Source organism: Haliotis cracherodii, unplaced genomic scaffold, assembly GCF_022045235.1.
Source record: "Haliotis cracherodii isolate W230 unplaced genomic scaffold, xgHalCrac1.p SCAF_12, whole genome shotgun sequence".
Taxonomy (NCBI): Eukaryota; Metazoa; Mollusca; class Gastropoda; order Lepetellida; family Haliotidae; genus Haliotis; species Haliotis cracherodii.
In genome coordinates this window covers 16,938,734-16,960,423 of record NW_027266267.1, presented here as the reverse complement: position 1 = coordinate 16,960,423, position 21,690 = coordinate 16,938,734, and the positions used below count along the sequence as shown (strand labels likewise).

At 37.6% G+C, this 21,690-nt stretch overlaps 1 protein-coding gene across 1 annotated transcript in view; it reads right to left on the bottom strand.

The window, feature by feature from the left end:
• Nucleotides 1-1,520: 1,520 nt before the first annotated feature.
• LOC139458200 (uncharacterized) overlaps nucleotides 1,521-21,690 on the bottom strand; it is a 92,078-nt gene continuing 71,908 nt past the window's right edge. Inside the window, exon 3 of the mRNA XM_071239549.1 lies at nucleotides 1,521-12,694. Within this exon, the coding sequence (XP_071095650.1) occupies nucleotides 11,124-12,694 (1,571 nt within the window). The 3' untranslated portion in view covers nucleotides 1,521-11,123. The remainder of the gene's footprint in view (nucleotides 12,695-21,690) is intronic.

The window sequence follows — 21,690 nt, the reverse complement described above, 5'->3', positions numbered from 1 at the left end:
TATGAATTTTCTCTATTGTCACATATTTTCCCCAACGTTGTCAGGGTTGATATCTAACCTTTCAAGTCTTCTATAACAGGAACCAGTTTATCGTTGGAGGGAGATGTGCTCCAAAAGTAACATCTGCCATCATTGCACTCTCAAGGACCTGATCCTTGGTACCATGTGGCCTGGTCAAGAAAAATTGCTTAATCTGAGGTTTTGTGTTTCTGATGACAGCATCCTTAATAAAGGTGTCATCCAAATGATCAAGACCCCTTGCCTCGTGTTTGAGGTCTTGCAGGAAATGTTTTCAATGAGAGGAAATCCATTTAGAGAGAAAAAAAAAGCCATGGTCCAAAGAACGAAAGTCAAATAAAGGACAAAATTTAATACATAAACATAACGTGTTGAGCCACACTACTAGCTCCAAATATACCAAATATCATTGCCTTTTGAAATGAAAGCCTGAGTAATGGCCATAAGAAAGTTCAGCTTTCAGTATGAAAAAACAGATCAAAAACATATGACTGTTCCTTGCTTGCTCTAATAAAGTGACCATTTTTATCTGGACATATTGGAGTATATTGTCATGTCAGGTTCACTGCACATAGCTTGGTCAGGCTTGCTGACTTGGTTGATGCATGTCATCGTATCAAAATTGTGTGGATCGATGCTCATGATGTCAAACACTGGATTGTCTGGTCCGGATTCGATTATTTACAGAACGCCGTCATGTAGCTGGAATATCGCTAAGGGCGATGTTAAGCAACAAACAAACAACATAACTTCTTTGATAGGCATTTAGAAGTTGGAGTAGTAAGTAAGGATAAGATTTTTGGATGAACAGCTTCTTTATTACAATTAAGAGCGATGTTTCGGTGTAGGTTCTAACACCGTTATTAAGCAAGTGACATACAGAGCATGGTTGACAAGTATATATACAGGTAGGAGGCAATGTTATACAGTGGAGAAGCCTCTTATGTAAAGACAATTATCGGCAAAGTCAGTAACATAAACAAATGGGTGAAGCCAGTAATATAAACAACAGGATTATGGCTGATTGGGGACTTTGATGAGTTGAAGGTACACTGGGTCTATGTCATAGATAGCAAACGATATTATACACTTGAATTGCTATCACCCCCTTACTACATCATGAAATTCTAAGTCTGCAGTCTTGGTGTTATCATATACTGATTACCAACAGTTATCTAAAGGTAGGGTTATTCACATTAATTCCATGACACATGTTAGGCCAGGGGTTGACGCAATAATTGTGTGATTTCATGATTAGTTTAATTGTAGACATGTAGAGGACATTTCCAAATTTGACGCATTAGTGACAAAAATTATGTCCGATGTTATTCCCTATTTTAACTTGTACCATAGGTTGACATGTTTTTTTCATGTGGACAATTGACTTGCCTTAGCATGTGTTTGTGAAGGGCACTGTTGGGGCAAAATACGTGATTTATAAACACATGCTTATGATATAATCAGAATCTTGTAGTCAACTCTGCTTTGTCGCTTTTATTTACAGCACACTAGCATTTTGAACACCTTGTTTATTGGAAATGATCTTGACAAGCAAGGTCATCCAATCATATGTCAGGGAAATTCCCATTGGTATACATATACATCTGTCAAGCATATAGTTGAGAAACCCACATGCAACAGTGGTGGAGTCCAAAGTCTAGCAAATACATTAAGCATGGGGCATTGATTTGAAAATGACATTGATTTGAACAACATAAGAAGTGTTCCATCAGACTTAATTAAGGAACATGCATGCAAAATTTAAACTTCATCAGTCGAGTAGTATGAGAATAGGATATTATTTAAAGATCATGGTAAAAGTGCAAAACTATTTCAACTGCAAAAGTTGGCATAAGGGTTACTGGGAGTCACAGGGTCATGCATTTAAGTACACAAGAAAGACCCCTCATTGAAGTGATGTAGGTTGCTAGCTGTTGCTTCAACAGGTGAAGCAATGGCTCTTTTGGTTTTGACCAGCCAAAGGGAGGGCAACTAACACACTAAACTAAAGTACTTTAGTCAAATTGACAAAAACTGTGGCCTGCCATCCGTGTACAGTTGGGGCTACGAGAACATTTTTGACTATATATCAAATCAAACATTTATCATATAGACTAGCTTTCATAATGTTGCTCAACCATTTCTTTCCTAGTTTCAAGTCAAGTTTGGTTTATACGGCAACCAAATGAAAAAAAAACCCATACCTTTTGTGATTGGGTCCCAATACATGCAGATAATTTGATGATAGAAGTTATGGTAAATATGTACAAGGTCCTCAGTTATTTTCTTGTAGCCTGTAATACTTACATACAACATATACTTAAATAATGCATTGAAGAGCCTGATAGCATTTCTGATCAGTTGTTAAATCTACTACTTTTCTGATCCGGAATCCCAATCTACAGAGAGGACCTCTCTGTTTAGCCCTAAGTTTCTGAATCCCCGCACCACTCCCGGACATCTAACAAAATACTAGGGCTGCAACGAATACACTATGAGGCGAATACGATTCATATCACGAATAAAGAGTAACGAATACGAATATTAATTTACGAATACAATAACAAGTCAGCAGTTGATGTATTATTGTTATTTTCAGTGAAACAAAAGCAACACAAATTATTTGACATGGTTTGATAATTATTAACATATTTTACATTTATATACTGCACTTATCCAAGTGCTATTATCTGCTCAAATGCAACAATGACCAGTGACCAGATTACTGTCAAATTAATTGTTATAAGAATGTTTCTTTCACAAAATCTATGCATATAATATGTCCTTATGGATATTTTTAGAAAATGGGTATGTAAATGAACATGACTGCATATTCATGAATATTCGATTCTATTGGTCACGAATAGCGAATTCAATTCATGAATGGATACGGTTCGATTCACCGAATACGAGAGTGAATCGTAACAGCCCTACAAAATACTATTGATGATAATTTTAGCTCCTCCCACCAAAATCATATTTGACATCATGAGAAATGAGTCCTAACGCTCACCTCCCTATGAACCCCAATTCCCATTCCAATCAGTTTTACTATCAAACTCCTCTTGGTTGAACCACTCAATTACTTTCCTAAAGTCATTGGTCAACCCGGACATACTCATAATTCAAACAACTTTATGATGAAAACCAAATACTGTGTCAGAGTGAATTCGATAACTAATCCCCCAAACAGTCATTTCTAATTCCAGCAATCTTGGTAATTTCGGCTAAAAGCCATTTCTATTTCCCAGAGAAACAAAATTGATAACCTTTTGACCTGTTGGTGGTTCCCTCACCCTGTACAGTCACTTCTCTCATATCATCTGTACTTAACCTAAAGGTTGATAGAATTTAATAAACTACGTTTGAAGTTAATATTAAAAACCCTTTTTCAAAAATACCCTGGTTTGACAATCTCTTCCTGTTGTAGAGCATGTCCCATGTGATTGACCAATGACTTGATAATAGAATATTAAATGTAAACATATTAATCTTATGGCAAATTTTTATTTATATACATATATATTCATATTCACGTTACTTCTAGTAATACAATTATACAATATCAATATGTAGCAACTGGTGTGTGTATGCATCTGAGGACCAGAAAAAAACAATGAAATTTTACAATGTAATATCTCAGATAGCATCTGTCTAGGGTTGTACCTATCTGAGAATGATGTCAAGCATTTCAAAGGCATAATCAAACAATTCTTCTTTGTAACATTTTTCGCTTTTTCGGTAGATGCAGATTGGTAATAAAACATTTTCTTTTCATTTTGATCTTATAAAATATAAAGACGTATGAGCATTTTTCTTCAGGCGAAAAACAAAATCACAATATTATCACAACACCAATAAACAACTGGTGATCAGTTTCAGAGTTTTAAGTATCCAATACATAATCTTACTATTCTGTATCATGAACATGTTCCATGTCCGAATGTTCTATGACATATATTCCACTTACTCTTACTCTTATGGTCTTGATCCAATGAGGAAAAGTTCTCCATATCAGATGATCAAAATGGTCCTATTAAATGTGGAAGTTTATTTAGAAATGATTATGTGACAGTGAAATCTCTGACTGCATAATCTCTAATGTCCAAAAGGGTTAATTGTCCGAAATTCAGTCATTTATAAATCAAATAGGAAATAGGATTACAACAGTTTGTTCTTATAATTTCTCAAGTAAATGTTGAAATTTAGTTTCAACATCTATACACAGTAAACAAACAACACCTCACCTGTCTCAACAATCACAATAGCTTTTTTTTCAACATCAAAACAACATCAACTTATCGTTACATCACTGAACATGCACCTATGTAGAATATTGTCTCATTGGGCAGTGATCGCATGTGCAATCTATCAACAAATATTCAAGTCATCAAACATGCCACAACATGTATATTCCTAATGGTAAAACTGCTCACAAGTGTTATTGTAGAAGACATCTCCAGATTGCATATAGGTAAGCACAAAAGCATAAAACATGTAATAAAGGTAACATCTTGAATACAGTATAACATCAACATTTATACAAGAGGACACTAGTATGTCTGAGGTCACTTGAATTTCTAAAACTGCGACATTTCAATTATTAACTTTACATCCCTAAAAGCAGCTGTTTTGAGTAGCGATGGTGCAAGGTACTGGAGCAGAAGGTCTACCCGATTCATGAACAACTATGAGATACTGTACGTTCCCATGTATCAGAGAAACACTTGCTATGTATAGTCCTCATCCATCATTCTGGTCAGTTTACCTGCCTTAACCCATTATAGAGATACCTTCCTGGGTAGCTCTATACGCTCATTAAAGATGGTATTTACCAAACTCGGCTTGTTAGAGCCACATGACAGAATCATGTCAAATCTCACCAATCATTTTGCAATAGAGATCAAATGTGGAATCATGTTTGGTCCTTACCTTCTAGGATATATTGGACTAACTGGAATCATAGCCAAAGCAAAGTGAGTAAATTTAGTTCAAGATGCCAGTTCTATTTCCAAATACGTCTTAGAATTCCTCATTCTCTTCATAATAATGTACACTGCCATGGCAAAGATAACCAAACTCCTGCATAGAATAGAATATTAATATCAAATATTGCTTTAATATCTGCCGGGTTATTATTGGTAAAAATTAGCTCACTTTACCTTCTTGACCGGATATCCATTTCAATAGTTAAAAGTATGAGTCCAAAGAAGCATCCCTAAATCATATGTATGAGCTTCCTGATAGCCATTGTGTCTCAATAACTGTAGTTATTCATGAAAATAGGATGGGTTGGGTCAGTGTAGGTTATCTTGTTTAATTTTGCGAGTTTTACAGCTCTACGAATATTATTGCTCATTTGCTTATCATCACCCATTATTTAAAAAAAAAGGTATGATTAGCCACTTTAAAAGCTGGAATATCATAACTAGCAGGTTCATCAGTTACGGCGAGTTATTCTGTTCGCCATTTGCAAAAACATGTGATCAGCTGTTTCCTTCACATCACCAACGGTGACCACTGTGATTGCTTCCTGTTGTTTAAAAGCAACACGGTACACAAGGAAATGAGCACTGATAATAAAGGGGCCGATTGGTATCATTGTTATGTTGTTTACACACAAACACTTTCAAGTTGTGGTTGCTTAGTGGTTGTGTTTGGAGTAGGGGCTTAATTCCTTTGTATTCGAGAGATTAGTTTAATAAACTTGAGAAGCCTGTGAGTAAGTGATGGTCATTTAATTTGTTTATAGTTTATTTAATTCAATTGGATTAACATACTATAGTGGCGGCAATGTTTGAAGTTCAATTGAAGCAAATTGGTGTGTTACTATATAGCTGTATAAAAGTTGGAATATTAGCATTCTCATCATGAGTTCAAAATGAAAAAATACGTGTTTATATTTGTTGGTACATTTTCAAACGGGTTCATAATTCAATATACACCGATTCACAAAATGGCGCTTCGTTGTTGATGGCAACAAAAAACGATCGTAATGAGATTAAAAAAAGACAAGAGAAACAACTTCCCACATTACGAAAGTGGATGACTGGTTTGTTAAATCTTTATTAGAAATAATGATGACTTTTTCAATATAATTACAAAGTTTTTCATCTTTTATTATTGAATATCTGCGGGTACCTGCACATGTCTTGCAGTCCGACTTAGCAGTGTTTTTTTCACTTCCTGGTCGGCTTATCTGCGGGTCATATCATTTTCTTTCGTATTTCTATGGTCAAGTTAACACCTCGGCTTATCTACGGGGTCGGCTTATTTGTGGTCATATACGGTGAGAAATCCTCAACTTCTGTCATTAGCTTTAGACACCTACAAACCAATGTAATCTTGGGACACATTAAAAGCTGCGTCTTCAGCTCTCCTTTTTTGATAAGATATTGATATATTGTCGTATTATGTTCATGTCACGGGCGGTACCAAATAAATTGTGTGAGAATTCACCGATTAAAGGTGGTAATGCTCTCTTGGAGTGAGTCTTAGAACCAGGAATTGGACCTTGAGGAATAATGTTTTTGTTCAAAGTGACCCCATCTACCAAGTCTTTTAAAGTATCGTCATGTATGTGATAAGTAAAATTCGATATAGCCCTCATATTCTCACCACAGGACGAGCAATTTGCCTGAAGACTAATATTCCCACACATATCTCTGAACAGAATCGGATAGTTAGAGATCTTGGGCAGTTCAGTAGTGAACGTATGATACCATGTCTGTTTCAGTTCATGTGTCAATAATATGCTGTACTTGTGGGTCAGCTGAATATTTTTAAGTTTAAAGGCCTGTTTTTTAAACAGCTTCTGATTTCTTACAACTTCAATCCCAGTATTATATAACCGTATGTCCCTTTTCACTCCTTTCATTGTGTCTGTCTGTGTCAGCATCTTAACTCATGAAAAAAACAAAAAAACTCTTTAATATTCTGCCTAACTCTCTTGAAACATTCCCTTTCCTCAACAGGAGGTATACAACAGCCTTCTGGCCTGGCAAAACTCTTCTGTACAAATATGATTGGCCAATTATCTACATCCCACAACAGATTCATAGGTCTTCACCCAGGCTACGAGACAAATCGACCCTCTGCCCTTCGTCCCGAGTTAATTCATCGTTAGTTTTTCAACTGTCCTCAATATACTCAGCAACCTGAGGTAGAGACATATCTACCTCACAACTAGAGACTGTCAGGCATATCTAGACTTGAACTCTCAAGCTTTTCAAACAACATCGGCATCCGGTCTTCTATATGTTTTATCACTCTCAAATACACGTAGGCATGTTCCCTCTACGTTCTTGTCGACATTATTTCGGCAAGGGCATGTTACTTCCACAGCTTATCAACATCTCATGACAGTGCAGGCATGTTACCTCTACGGCTTTCCATCATTTCATATCTGCGTAGGCATGTTACCTCTACAGCTTTCCATCATTTCATATCTGCGTAGGCATGATACCTCTACGGCTTTTCATCATTTCATATCTGCGTAGGCATGATACCTCTACGGCTTTCCATCATTTCATATCTGCGTAGGCATGTTACCTCTACGACTTTCCATCATTTCATATCTGCATTGGCATGTTACCTCTACGGCTTTCCATCATTTCATATCTGTGTAGGCATGTTACCTCTACGTCCTTTTCATCATTTCATATCTGCGTAGGCATGTTACCTCTATGGCTTTCCATCATTTCATATCTGCGTAGGCATGTTACCTCTACGACTTTCCATCATTTCATATCTGCATAGGCATGTTACCTCTACGGCTTTCCATCATTTCATATCTGCGTAGGCATGTTACCTCTATCATGGCTTTCCATCATTTCATATCTGCATAGGCATGTTACCTCTACGGCTTTCCATCATTTCACATCCGCGTAGGCATGTTACCCCTACGTCCTTTTCATCATTTCATATCTGTGTAGGCATGTTACCTCTACGACTTTTCATCATTTCATATCTGCAAAGGCATGTTACCTCTACGACTTTTCATCATTTCATATCTGCGTAGGCATGTTACCTCTACGACTTTCCATCATTTCATATCTGCATAGGCATGTTACCTCTACGACTTTCAATCATTTCATATCTGCGTAGGCATGTTACCTCTACAACTTTTCATCATCTCATGACAGCGTAAGCATGTGACCTCTACAGCTTTCATTATCATCCTTGATTTCCTATCTGGGTACCCATTTGCTTTGACACATGACACTATAAATTGGGACTAAAACCAACTTGTTATTGTAACTTGGATCAACATGTCCTCCGTACATCATATACCTCAGTGTTTGCGTTTACGGTGTCCCATATACAAAAATACACTGAAAAAAAATAGGACTAAAAAAAAACAACCTTCATGCGTCCCCTTACTCGTTTTTTATTTTGAAAAAACTTCACTCACGCATAACTTATTGTTGTTTTGTTTCGTGTTTCTCTCGCTCCCTAAACCCATGTGATAATGTGTATCCAATATTCGCGGGGTTCCGATGCAAGCCAGATTACGGCGGGAACGCGGGAAACTGAGAGGTATCCGATGACGTTTCTCTTCCAAGTCGTGTCCGTAATGGCATCGCTGATTGGTTTACAAAACGGAAATAGAAACGTAAGCCAATCGCAGACCTTGTTAACTGTATTTTGTCAATGTCAAGGACTAAAGTCCAAATGGCATCCCCGAAACTTTGTCAAAAGAAAAATAGGTTTCAAGAAAGTTTGCTTGAAGAGCCAATATACTCTTTCAACACCGTAGGCCGGTAGACCAGCCATGTCGTAGTCACGTCAAAATAAAGGGTAGATCTATATAATTTTATGAACCCACCTGTCATATCATTCATTTATTAAATCAATCACATTTCACAATGTCTAAAATACGTATTCCATTTCAATTTATCATTTTTTATCGAAAGATTAAATGATTCACTATTTCCCGCGATGTTATTGAAAATAAAATTCTCGGACACACACTTCGACAACGTACGGTCCACATCGAACATGTCAAAGAGCAAAACAAAGACGTTTCAAGCAAATCTTTAAATCTAGTATACAAAGTAATAAATAACATCAACCAAATTATATCTATAAGTTGTCGAAATTACAGCTAAGTTATTATTTCCATCTTTTCGTGCGATCGTGTATAATGTAAATCAAATGACATCTCGGCTTTCCTCGCCTCGATTTCTCGGCTCGGATACGATGTTTCCAATATGCCTGAAAAATCTTTTTCACAGCTCCTAACCTAGAACGATACATCCACGAAGTTCCATGTTTTTAATGTAGATCATGAGTTTCCTGCTTGAAATGTTCAGAATAACAAAAATCTTTCGTCAAAATCTTTGATTACATACGTGCCATTGCTGTAATTTGATTGTCAGCCTTAGGTCATGTACTCGAGTTTGACCAATCACCACCCTCATAGCAGATATATCGGCAAGAAAGCATGTGACAAACTTACAGCGACGAAAAAGATTTGGCGAGGTTAGTGTAGATGAAAAAATAAACTTTCTAATACGAAGCTTCGAAAACAGACGTATTTCTTCATGTTACTGTTAGCCTTCTGGCTTCTCAAGAAATCTAAACCAAGCAAGACATCAATTGATAAGGCTGAAACGACATGAAAGTCCAGTACAACACATAGCTGATCAACCATAAGAGGAATTGTAGACATGCATAACACATCTAAAGGTTTCCCATCTGTACCAACCAATGTCCTTGCACCTTATTTTGTTATAGGAAATCTACTCTCACCTCCAATAGAGGAGAATACATTTGAATTCATGCAGCTAAAACTTGCACCTGAGTCACATAGGGCACTGTACAACTTTCCTCTGTGAGGCCTGGCAAGCAAGTGAATAACCCTCCTTAATGAAGCCTGTCTAATACACACGGATGCATGGCTGAAGTAGAACTACATTCACACTTCCACAGTCAGATAAACGTAAGATATGGTTCGTCCATAAGTTCTTAAGTCTTGATTTCTTCCTGTGGTTGGTCTTCATGAAACAAATTGTCTTGAGCATTGGCACAAAAGTCTTAAAAGCACACTACCTTACAGACTCGCCTTCTGTCAGGAACCAGTTCTCTTTTCACTGTAAATTTTCTCGCTCCTTGTTTTCATGAGATTAGCACAGTACAGTGATCTTAAAGCAACTCCGCCATTTGTAACCTTCGGAGTCGGGTACTGTACCCTTCTACCTTTGGTCACTTGTTCTGGTTAACCCTCCTTGGTTCTGGGGATGATGTAGCTCTCTCAAAGTACAAGTCAGCTTGGGTGCTCCAGTACACAAGGTCCTCAGTTATTTTCTTGTAGCCTGTAATACTTACATACAACACATACTTAAATAATGCATTGAAGAGCCTGATAGCATTTCTGATCAGTTGTTAAATCTACTACTTTTCTGATCCAGGATCCCAATCTACAGAGAGAACCCCCTCACCACTCCCGGACAACTAACAAAATACTATCGATGATAATTTTAGCTCCTCCCACCAAAATCATATTTGACATCATGAGAAATGAGTCCATTCCATTCCAATCAGTTTTACTATCAAACTCCTCTTGACTAAACCACTCAATTACTTTCCTAAAGTCATTGGTCAACCCGGACATACTCATAATTCAAATAACTTTATGATGAAAACCAAATACTCTGTCAGACTGAATTTGATAACGAATCCCCCAAACAGTCATTTCTAATTCCAGCAATCTTGGTAATTTCGGCTAAAAGCCATTTCTATTTCCCAGAGAAGCAAAATCGATAACCTTTTGACCTGTTGGTGGTTCCCTCACCCTGTACAGTCACTTCTCTCCTATAATCTGTATTCTTACCCAAAGCCTGATAGAATTTAATAAACTATGTTTTAAGTTAATATTAAAAACCCTTTTTCAAAAATACCCTGGTTATACATGCTCTTCATGTTGTAGAGCATGACCAACGACTTGATAATAGAATATTAAATGTAAACATTTTAATCTTATGGCAAACATATATATTTATTTATTTGTATACAAATTACTTCTAGTAATACAAGAATACAATATCAATATGTAGATATGGTGATATCTGGTCCAGACGCATCTGGATTGATCCTATTTCCAGTCAGCACAAAATTGAAACTTCAGAAAAGGTGATATCTTGTCCTTCCGCATCTGGATTGCTAATATTTCCGGTCAGCTCAATTTTGAAATTTTCAGATGTGGGTTTATCTTTTCCTGATTTATCTGGCTTGCTCCCTTTTCCAGTCTTCGCAATATTGACATTACCAGATGTGGTTTTATCTTTTCCTGATTCATCTGGATTGCTAATATTTCCAGTCAGCTCAATTTTGACATTTCCAGATGTGGTTTTATCTTTTCCTGATGCATCTGGATTGCCTCCTTTTCCAGTCTTTGCAATATTGACATTTCCAGATGTGTATTTTTCTTTTCCTGATTCATCTGGATTGCTAATATTTCCGGTCAGCTCAATTTTGACATTTCCAGATGTGGTTTTATCTTTTCCTGATGCATCTGGATTGCTAATATTTCCGGTCAGCTCCATTTTGACATTTCCAGATGTGGTTTTATCTTTTCCTAATGCATCTGGATTGCCCCCTTTTCCAGTCTTCGCAATATTGACATTTCCAGATGTGGTTTTATCATTTCCTGATTCATCTGGATTGCTAATATTTCCGGTCAGCTCAATTTTGACATTTCCAGATGTGGTTTTATCTTTTCCTGATGCATCTGGATTGCCCCCTTTTCCAGTCTTCGCAATATTGACATTTCCAGATGTGGTTTTATCATTTCCTGATTCATCTGGATTGCTAATATTTCCGGTCAGCTCAATTTTGACATTTCCAGATGTGGTTTTATCTTTTCCTGATGCATCTGGATTGCTAATATTTCCGGTCAGCTCCATTTTGACATTTCCAGATGTGGTTTTATCTTTTCCTAATGCATCTGGATTGCCCCCTTTTCCAGTCTTCGCAATATTGACATTTCCAAATGTGTTTTTTTCTTTTCCTGATTCATCTGGATTGCTAATATTTCCGGTCAGCTCAATTTTGACATTTTCAGATGTGGTTTTATCTTTTCCTGATGCATCTGGCTTGCTCTCTTTTCCAGTCTTTGCAATATTGACATTTCCAGATGTGGTTTTATCTTTTCCTGATTCATCTGGATTGCTGATATTTCCGGTCAGCTCCATTTTGACATTTCCAGATGTGGTTTTATCTTTTCCTGATTCATCTAGATTGCCCCCTTTTCCAATCTTCGCAATATTGACATTTCCAGATGTGGTTTTATCTTTTCCTGATTCATCTAGATTGCCCCCTTTTCCAGTCTTCGCAATATTGACATTTCCAGATGTGGTTTTATCTTTTCTTGATTCATCTGGATTGCTAATATTTCCGGTCAGCTCAATTTTGACATTTCCAGATGTAGTGTTTTGATCCCTGTGTTTATCTGATTCCTGTTTTCTTCTGAATATGTACACAGTAATGATAATGATAAGAATACTATGAGGGATCACTGTATAGACATTTCCATGTGTGATTCTTTTTTCAGGTTTTGTTTTCTTGCAATTTACACGTTTTCTGACTATGACTGCGATTATGACAATAACGATTATGACTGCTGGAATGGAAAGAAACGGCGCCCAGGGTTGTGTTGGTTTTGTTGGAGCAGTACCTAAACAGACAGAAAAAGTTCAAAGTATTTAGGATCATAAAACCTAAAGGGTTCTCTGCTTGTTCAGAATGTCTGTTCTGATTGTATTTATTTTCTTTGCACGCTCATAATATGACAAAAAGTATGAGATGATACATATTTAGGGAGGAAGTGAAATAATTACAACCTGGTAGAGACACAGCTAGTATGCTGTCCTTCAGTTCTTATTACTTTATGTGTAGCTCTACCGAGATATATGGAGATGAGTTAGGTGTAAAAATTCAAAGGAATTTTATTATGAAAATCAGTCTTTTTTCATCCATTGCAGTGTACTTACTGTCTGTTCAACTGAATATGAGATATATTAAAACAAGATGTCTATTTTATGAATATGTTTCAGTGTTATGAAATATAACAAGTTTGAATTATTGAATAATAAACATTAATTATGCAAATATATGACATTAATTTGATGGAAGTGTCATATTAACATTCATGGACTGGACTATATACAATATAAGCTATGATATCATAAGAGAACCAGAGTACAGAAGCTCACCCTTATTCAGAGTACAGAACTTACAGAATGTGTTAATCCAAATCATTTGTCATAAAAGCAAACTATCCATAATTTGGATATGATCATGATGATCCGGTGTGTTTCTTCTCTGAGCATTTTGTGATACCTCATTGATACTTTGGGACTCTATCAAAGTATGAAATAACATAATTCTTACGAATCCTCTACCTCTATTACATCATTTCCATAAATCCTGTATATTGGTTGCAGTCACACTAAACTAAACTTTCAGATTTTTAACAGAAGTCCTCTTCACTGTAAACTATACAATAATTAGTTGTTCCAGTGATAGCAGAAATAACAGAAATGTCACCTGCACAGAGGAAAATCATTGTGAACTCTGCACTCCCCTCCTCACCAATGCCAAGATGAAAGTGGATGATATCATATCTCAACCCTACATGTTACCTACACAACCTCCTTATCAACAGACAACCCCCAGACCTGTCAACCCCTCATGACAATGTGGCAAATTTGACTTCAAAATGGGGGAGATTTTTAAAATAGTGAAGATAAGATAATTTCCAACTTTTATTTTTATCAATGTTATTTAGAAAACCAAATATTTTAAAACAATAAATAATTAATAAGTTTCTTATACGTACAGCTTGCTTAATTTCCGTTTGCATTTTCCTTCTCCAAGAATATACCTAGCACAATCTACCCATATCACTTTCGTTCAAAGATCACCTCAGATAAATGCAAACAGATATTTAAATTTAATCGGTAGCTTGACCAGTTGACGACGTGTTCAATCCAACCAGTTCTCAGGCTTCGTTTTGATGCAGGCTTTCTAAGCATTTGGTGCGATTTTTGTTACACCAAAGAAATATATCAAGTGCATTATCCTGACGCAACATGATTGCCCCTGATTTCAATAAGATATATTGGTTTTTTTCTGTCTGCGGTAGTCTGTTGACAGTCCCATTACTTTGCCTCTAAAATTTCCAAGAAATGTTCACATTATTCCATTCCATGAAATGTATACCATATTTGGAAGCACTATAACGTTTTACTACAATTTGTGAATGAAATGAGTTTTGTTGTCGTTGTTGACCTTTCTGAGCTTGGCATGTATTAATCTCATTGGTTGATGAGTACAGTTGTATGCAAATTAGATTGTCGATCTGGGACGCTGGCAAACTATGAGCCAATCAAATGTAAAATAATCGCGATACATTCTCGCGAAATTTGATAAAGTTCTATGTGTTGTAATTTCTGTGCATATGAGTCACGATATAAGGCAAAAGGAAATTTATAAGTTTGACATGAGGAAGCCTGATCGTGTTACTCATTGTTATTTCGACTACTGAATCAACAAATCACACAAAGTGTTGTTTCTGAAGACGGCACTTGCGGGTCATATCTTTTTTTTATTTGCGAGAGTTTAATGACGTTACTTTGAGGTACATTGTTCTTTTAACAAAGTTTCTGACAAATCTGATAAGCAATTAAGTCATGTATAACTGAACTGGCCATATGTATCTACATTCTTAAATTATGGAAGAATAAACACGCTAAGAACATGAAGACAGTTCATTTCAGAAACCGAAGATTAGAAGAATTAAAGACTCCAACTCCAAGGATATCCATGTGGAGTGGTCAAAGACGGTGTAAATATTGCAATGAAAATTCCACGAGAAACATTGATGATAACAAAAGATACAGACATGGACATTCTTCCATTTGTGTGTACCTATAATACTAGCAACTATGAAATAGTGCACCTTTATTAAAGGCAATCTTTCAATTTTACAGCTTAGTGAAACTATGTTGTTGTTTTTCATCTAAGCGTAAACTTATACACAGCACTATACAGCCAAAAAATCTCAAAAAAATTCTTGTCCATCCAAATACTCACAAAATACAAATACCAGCATTGTAACAAAATGTCACACACCTTTATGTTGAACTTGCCCAATAATAATTGAAGGCAGAACATTTTTTATTTTGTGAAGATAAGCAATTTACTGTCAAAAACAACTTGAACTGTAGCAGTAAAGATGTTAAATATGTTTTAACGTGCGGGATGTGGTGAGCATTACATTGGAAAAAAGGTATGCAACTAAAAGACCGAATCACTGTACACAGACAGCAAATTTGAGATCCAAATGTACGTTGTATGAATGTAAGCAAACACATTGATGAATGCGGGAATGGCCATTGTACTGTCTTTCCGTTTTATGAATTGTTCAAGAATGACAAACATTTACAAATGGAAAAAGATCAGATGTTGATTAGGCTTTTGAAACCCAAACAGAATTCCATATATAATTTTCAAAACGTACCTCAATGTGTATTTGTGTACTAACACCATAATGCATTTATGCCTCCCACTATTATCACTGACTATGACGTCAAAGGCTTTATGATGTCAAAGATATAACGTTGGCTGTTGCCTAGGACTACGATTTACTTTTCCATCTATTGTCACTGTTTCATCATAGGCATTATGATGCCAGAAATACTACTGTGTTGCACCTGAAGAGCTGTTGAACGGCGAAAGATCTTGTGTGGATAAAGGAATTTTGACAGGCATGAATAAAATCTGAAATCACTTGGATATACATGTATGTATGTTGGTTTGTTGTTTAACGCCGCACTCGGCAATATTCCAGCTATATGGATATATGTATCACTTGTTTGTATATATATATATCTATCTATATAGATATTTCATGCACACTCTTAAAATCTTAAAAATCAAATAGGTGATACTTGGAAATAACTTAAAGTTTCAAAATTGTAAGAGATATTGGTTTCTGGTAAAAGTTGTATGGTAGTGGTGAATGAATTGGGAACACATTACAACCGGTAGTGAAGTATGACAGTAGATGTTATGACTACCAACGATCATGAAGGATGATAGGGGTAAGATGGGAAATTTCAAAGTTGACCTTTGTGGATCAGTAGTGAGTTATACTGCCATGATTTGTCAAACATTCATTCACTCAACGAGGCTTTCTGCGTATGAGTCTCCCAATGGCTATTTGAGGGAGTTTGTCCAACTCCACTTGCAGCACCTGGCCAACGTGGTTGGTGGCCTATGTTGTTGACGCACACATCTCCCTATAGTTTCCCAGACGTGTTCAATGGGGGAAAGGTCTTGGCTCATTGCTGGCCATGGAAACATTGAATGTATTTGCCGCTGCACGCTGGCTTCTGCCAGTTTCCAGCATGCCAATTGCAACGTGGAACCTTTGCGCGTTGCAGCTAGATGCCGCATCGCTATTTCATGCACAAGCAGTGAATGAAATCAAGTATAAACTCACAACTGTATGATAAGCAGAATCAATAAGATTGACAAAATCAGGAATGACATCTTACGCACATGTTTCGCCCTACTGCGTGTGTCATGTGCAATCTATCGGATGTGTTTTGGTGTGAGTTTTACAGACATGAACGTTCTTGCATAGAATGTTTCTCATCAACACTTATCTATTTTCTAATACCTGGTATTAACATAAATATTTCGTGATCCCCTACTGTTTTTAAGAGTATATATATGTTACGGTCTATGCGTAAAATTTTCACTAAATATTTCAGTTATTTTACAAACTTGCAGTTCTATCCCCATATGTAGTGTAATAAAGTAGTCATCAGAATCCGTTTACCAAATTATTTCAAAATGTTTCTTGCACGTATCTTATTTGAGTGACTTCACGTGATAAGCTTCAGTTGCTTGTAAGCCAATCTGATTGATTTATAAATTATTCATGTTTAAAACTTCAATGATTCATCAAGTATTGAGTCTTGGAAGAGGGTGGAGTGGTGTCATTGGTATAAAAATTGAGGGAAAAGCACCTGAGTTGTATGAGGGGTGTTCATTAAAGATTTCCCCTGACCCACTTCCGATGGACCTAGTGGAATGAAACTTGCCATAGGTATTAGTCTTTCTCCACATAGGAACCACGAAGAGTTACACACTTCTCCCATCATTTTATGCAACTATGGAGACCTTGCTTGTAAAACCCCTCATTTTGCCTCTTAAACCAGGACTTGACTTCAGAAATCAGTGTTAAATCAACTGTGAAACGTTTTCCTTTCGGAAATGACTTCATGGTTGGAAAGAGGTGGAAGTCAGATGGTGCAAGGTCAGGAGAGTAAGGAGGATGTGGAAGGATTTCATAGCCACAGGACTGCGCTTCTGTCTGGGCAACATGAGAGTTGTGTACTGGAGCATTGTCTTGCAGGAGACGGACACCCTTGGTCAGCATGCCACGCCTCTTAAGCTTGAAGCAGTGAAGTATAATAGGCTCCTGTAATTGTGGTACCCTTTGCCAAGAAATCCATCATCACTACTCCGTGCTGGTCCCAAAACACCTTGAACATGACCTTGCCTGCACAGGGTTGGACACATGCCTTCTTTGGGGGTGGTTACTCCACATGCTTCCTTTGCATCGACTGAACTTTAGTCTCAGGATCATAGTGATGGACCCATGTTTCATTCTGTGTGATAAGTCTGTCAAAAAAGTTTGCCTGGTTTTTTTTGGCACATGTCCAAAAGATCCTTTGAGCAACTGACTCGTTCCTGCTTTTGGAAAGGTGTGAGCAACCTGGGAATCCATCGTGCAGACACCTTATGCATGTTCAAATTGTCATGGATGATTTTTTCCACAGACCCTACACTGATCTTGACATCTTGTGCTAACTGGCGAAAAGTTATACGTCGGTCTGCCAAAATGGCAGTCTCCACTTGATGGATAGTGTCCTCATCAATGGTTGAATGGGGGTGACCAGGAATGGCAGCTGTTTTCACAGATGTCCGACCACACTTGAACTGGCGATGCCAGTGTTTAACAACGTCATATGATGGGGCATCTTCCCCATAAGTTGCTTTCATTTCATCGAAAGTTTCTTTTGGTGTGCAACCTTTCAAATATAAAAACCTAATCACTGCTCGGTATTCTACTGGCTCCATTGTCACACCCTACTCGATCATAACACCTGTAAAAGTGGTAAGATTAAAAGTTTGGTACTGCAAATTCAGACATAACCCATAGAAACATGTATCATTACACATGTGAAATTTCAACCAAATATGAAAACCCTAAGTGGTTTAGGGGAAATCTTTAATGAACACCCCTCGTATTATAACCTTGGTGCTGTGGATGTCATAACATGTTGCCTTTATGATGACATCATCAAAGTACCGTATTCGACGAAATAAGCGCCCATGGCGATATTTGCTAATATATTGGCTAGTGAACCATCCCAATTGGCACCCCTTCTGATTGATCAATGTACACAAGACTTATTTTTTCGTGAATAATACGCACTCGTATGTTATATGAACCCTAATTATGGGCAATTAAATTCTGGAAAAATATATCCGTCATACATAAACATTTCAGGCTGTCAGCATAAACCACGAAATTTATCTTTCAACTCTGTTTTTTTTACCAAAAAAAAAACTCTAATGCAAGCCCCCTATTTCTAATTTTGAGAGCGCCCTGTGCGCTTATTACGTCAAAAACGGTAAAAGTCTTGCTTCAGTCTTATTGAATGATGATCAACTCTGACAACGAACTCATACTTGTAGTGTTTCACATTCTGGCATTAACTATTTTTCTATTCTTGCACAGTTCTTGATTCAATGAACAAATGAACTCAAGGTTCCCAGAGTTCATTCAAGGCCATGCCATGTTAACACTAGCACAACAAAGTTTTCAAAGAGCACACACATTAAAATCCCGATGGGCTATAGTTTGTTGCTGACAATTGCAAAATAGATCCCTTTTTGAGTAAACAATACACAAAAACACAAGTGTGTTTTTCTCCTATATAGAGATAGCTGATGAAATTGAATGGGGTAGGTTTATTCATTATCAAACTATCAGAATCTAGGAATGGCCGATAGTTTGGCAGTCAAATAGAATCACTGGCCTATATTGTAACCAATGTAGAATCAAGAGTCAAGTACAACCCAGGCCAACATTTAGGAGGAAAGGCAACAATCGAGTGTCATTCTCGGTTCCCTGGAAGTAAACAACCAAAGCTGCCTCATGAGGCGCTGGAAGGTTAACTGTCACATTAACATCTTATCCTTCTGGGTACAACACACAGAGCCATGTGCCACCATTTGAGGTGTGGCTGAAAAGTTCAGAGCCTTACTATGATGGAGTTGATCAACTTGATTGCTAATAAATTTTCAACATAACCCTCTCCTAGGGCCTCACACATCTGTCAAAGATGCTGGAGTGCCTGCATTCCTCCTTGTGATATAAACAGTCCGCTATTGCAGAAATGATGTCATCATCATTTGCATAATGCTTGACAAGCAGTTCTTTCTTCAAGGATCGCCTCTGTGATCTAGTGGTAGAGCACCCGTCCAGAGAACAGATGGTCCGACGTGCAATCCCCAGCCACATCATACCAAAAGACAGTAAAGATGGTACTTGTTTTTACCCTGCCTGGCGCTCGGCATTATGGGGCTAATACAAGGACTGGTCGGCTCGGAGTCAGTTTACTGCATCTGAGTGGGGTATTCATGTTTAACTGCAGCATGGTATCTCAGAGGGCTAGCACTATAAGATCGGCATTAGTTAGGACTAATATTTGCACACACGCACATGTTAATCCCTATTTCACCTGAACTTTCTTCAAGTTTGGAAAGAGTTGGAAATCTGACGGTGTGAAATTTGGTGAATAGGGAGGATGTTCAATGACATCAAAGCCACAGGCATGCATTGCAGACATGGCAACAGCAGACGTGCACAGGTGTTTGTTTGTTATTCCAGCTACGTGACTGTAAATAATCCAGTCTGAAATCATGAACATCCATGTACGCCTGACCACCCGATCCTGTTAGTCACCTCCTGGTGGAACAACTCACCTTTAGTCAGTTTTCCACGATGCTTAGCCTTGATATTCTCACGCAGTTGCCTAAGCAGATTAGCATATTATAGACCATTAATGGTCTGACCTTTCAGGAGATAGTCCACCAGTAGGATTGCCAACTGATAGAACAGACTTTGCCTTCTTCGGAGATGTTTCCACTGCTTTGACTGTTGCTTAGTCTTTGGCTGATAGTGATGAACCCAAGATGCATCCATGGTTACAAATCACTCAAAACATTCAGCTGGGTATGCTTCAAAATTATTTAATTTCTCTTAAGCGATGATGCTCCTGGACCATTTCTGATCAGGAGCCAGAATACTTGGAACCCAGTGAGCTGAAAACTTGACCATGACCAGTTCATTCCTCAGAACGTTCTCAACCTTCTTGTGGAAGATCCCTACTGTATTGGTTATGTGACATGTGGTGAGTCGATCATCCATAATCATATCGATATTTTCCTTGGTGGTTGCAGTTAAAGGTGTTCCTGAACTTGGATCATCCTTAAGACTCTCTCTCTTTCCCTCTTGAACTCTCCTTCCCACCTCTTAACACTAAACAGTGACAAATGTCACAATGTCCACATGGATGGTTGTTGGAGATAGCCCAGAGAATATCACTTTTTGATGCGTGCAGGAAAATCCTACCAGGTTGTGTATATTGGATCAAATGCATGAAAAGTATTGTACTCGGATGCAAATTGTTAACGGTGTACTGTACATGTTCACAGTTCAATCTCATATAAATCAGATCTAAGTTCTCGCTGCCGCTAAACAAAGACTGAGGATATCCCATTACAGGTCACATCCTTTCGCGAACTTTGACCGACCACTGAAATGACTAACAAGAAGTTGACATCAACCAATTAGAAAGCAGCTTTCTTGAGCTTTATGGCACTCGTTCCAACCTGGTGACTTCCATTTCAGACTACGCTTGATAAGTATGATGACACAGTTCTCAATTAAAATATAAAAAAAACTGAACAAACAGACATTCCGGAATGTCTAATAAATGGTTGAGATTATATGACAGTGCTTCCCACGTACTGTGCAACGCCTCCATTCAAATGTTTATCCCACAGAAACGTGAGATAGACGATAATTTTGACAGAATCCGTTGTACGGGCCGTAACTGTCGTTACCCCAAGTTAACATTTTTGAGGTTGCATGATCAGAAAACACATTCTGACTGTCACTTTCATGATCTGGTAAGCGACACTTTGATTGGTTGGATGAAAGGTCGTTCTGACGTGACCCATAATTGGATGCTGTCAGATCTTTGTTAAGCGATAGCGAGACCTAAGATCTGACTCTTATGAGATTGGTTCGCAGTTAGGCTCGATTGCCTCTGTGCTCAAGTGGTAGCGGCCACCTCATACCAAAAGATGTTAAAAAAGAAGGTACATCATGTTACCATGGCTGGCACTTGGCATTAAGGTGCTTTAACAAGGACTGGTCAGTTTGATGTCAGTATACTGTTTCTGAGTGAGGTATTCATGTTAAAGGGGCACTGATCTAACGAAATTCCCCGGGACTGGTTGTTGCCTTTGTTATTGTTTTTTCCCAGTGAGTACCCGGATGTACAGCAGAAATCTAGACTA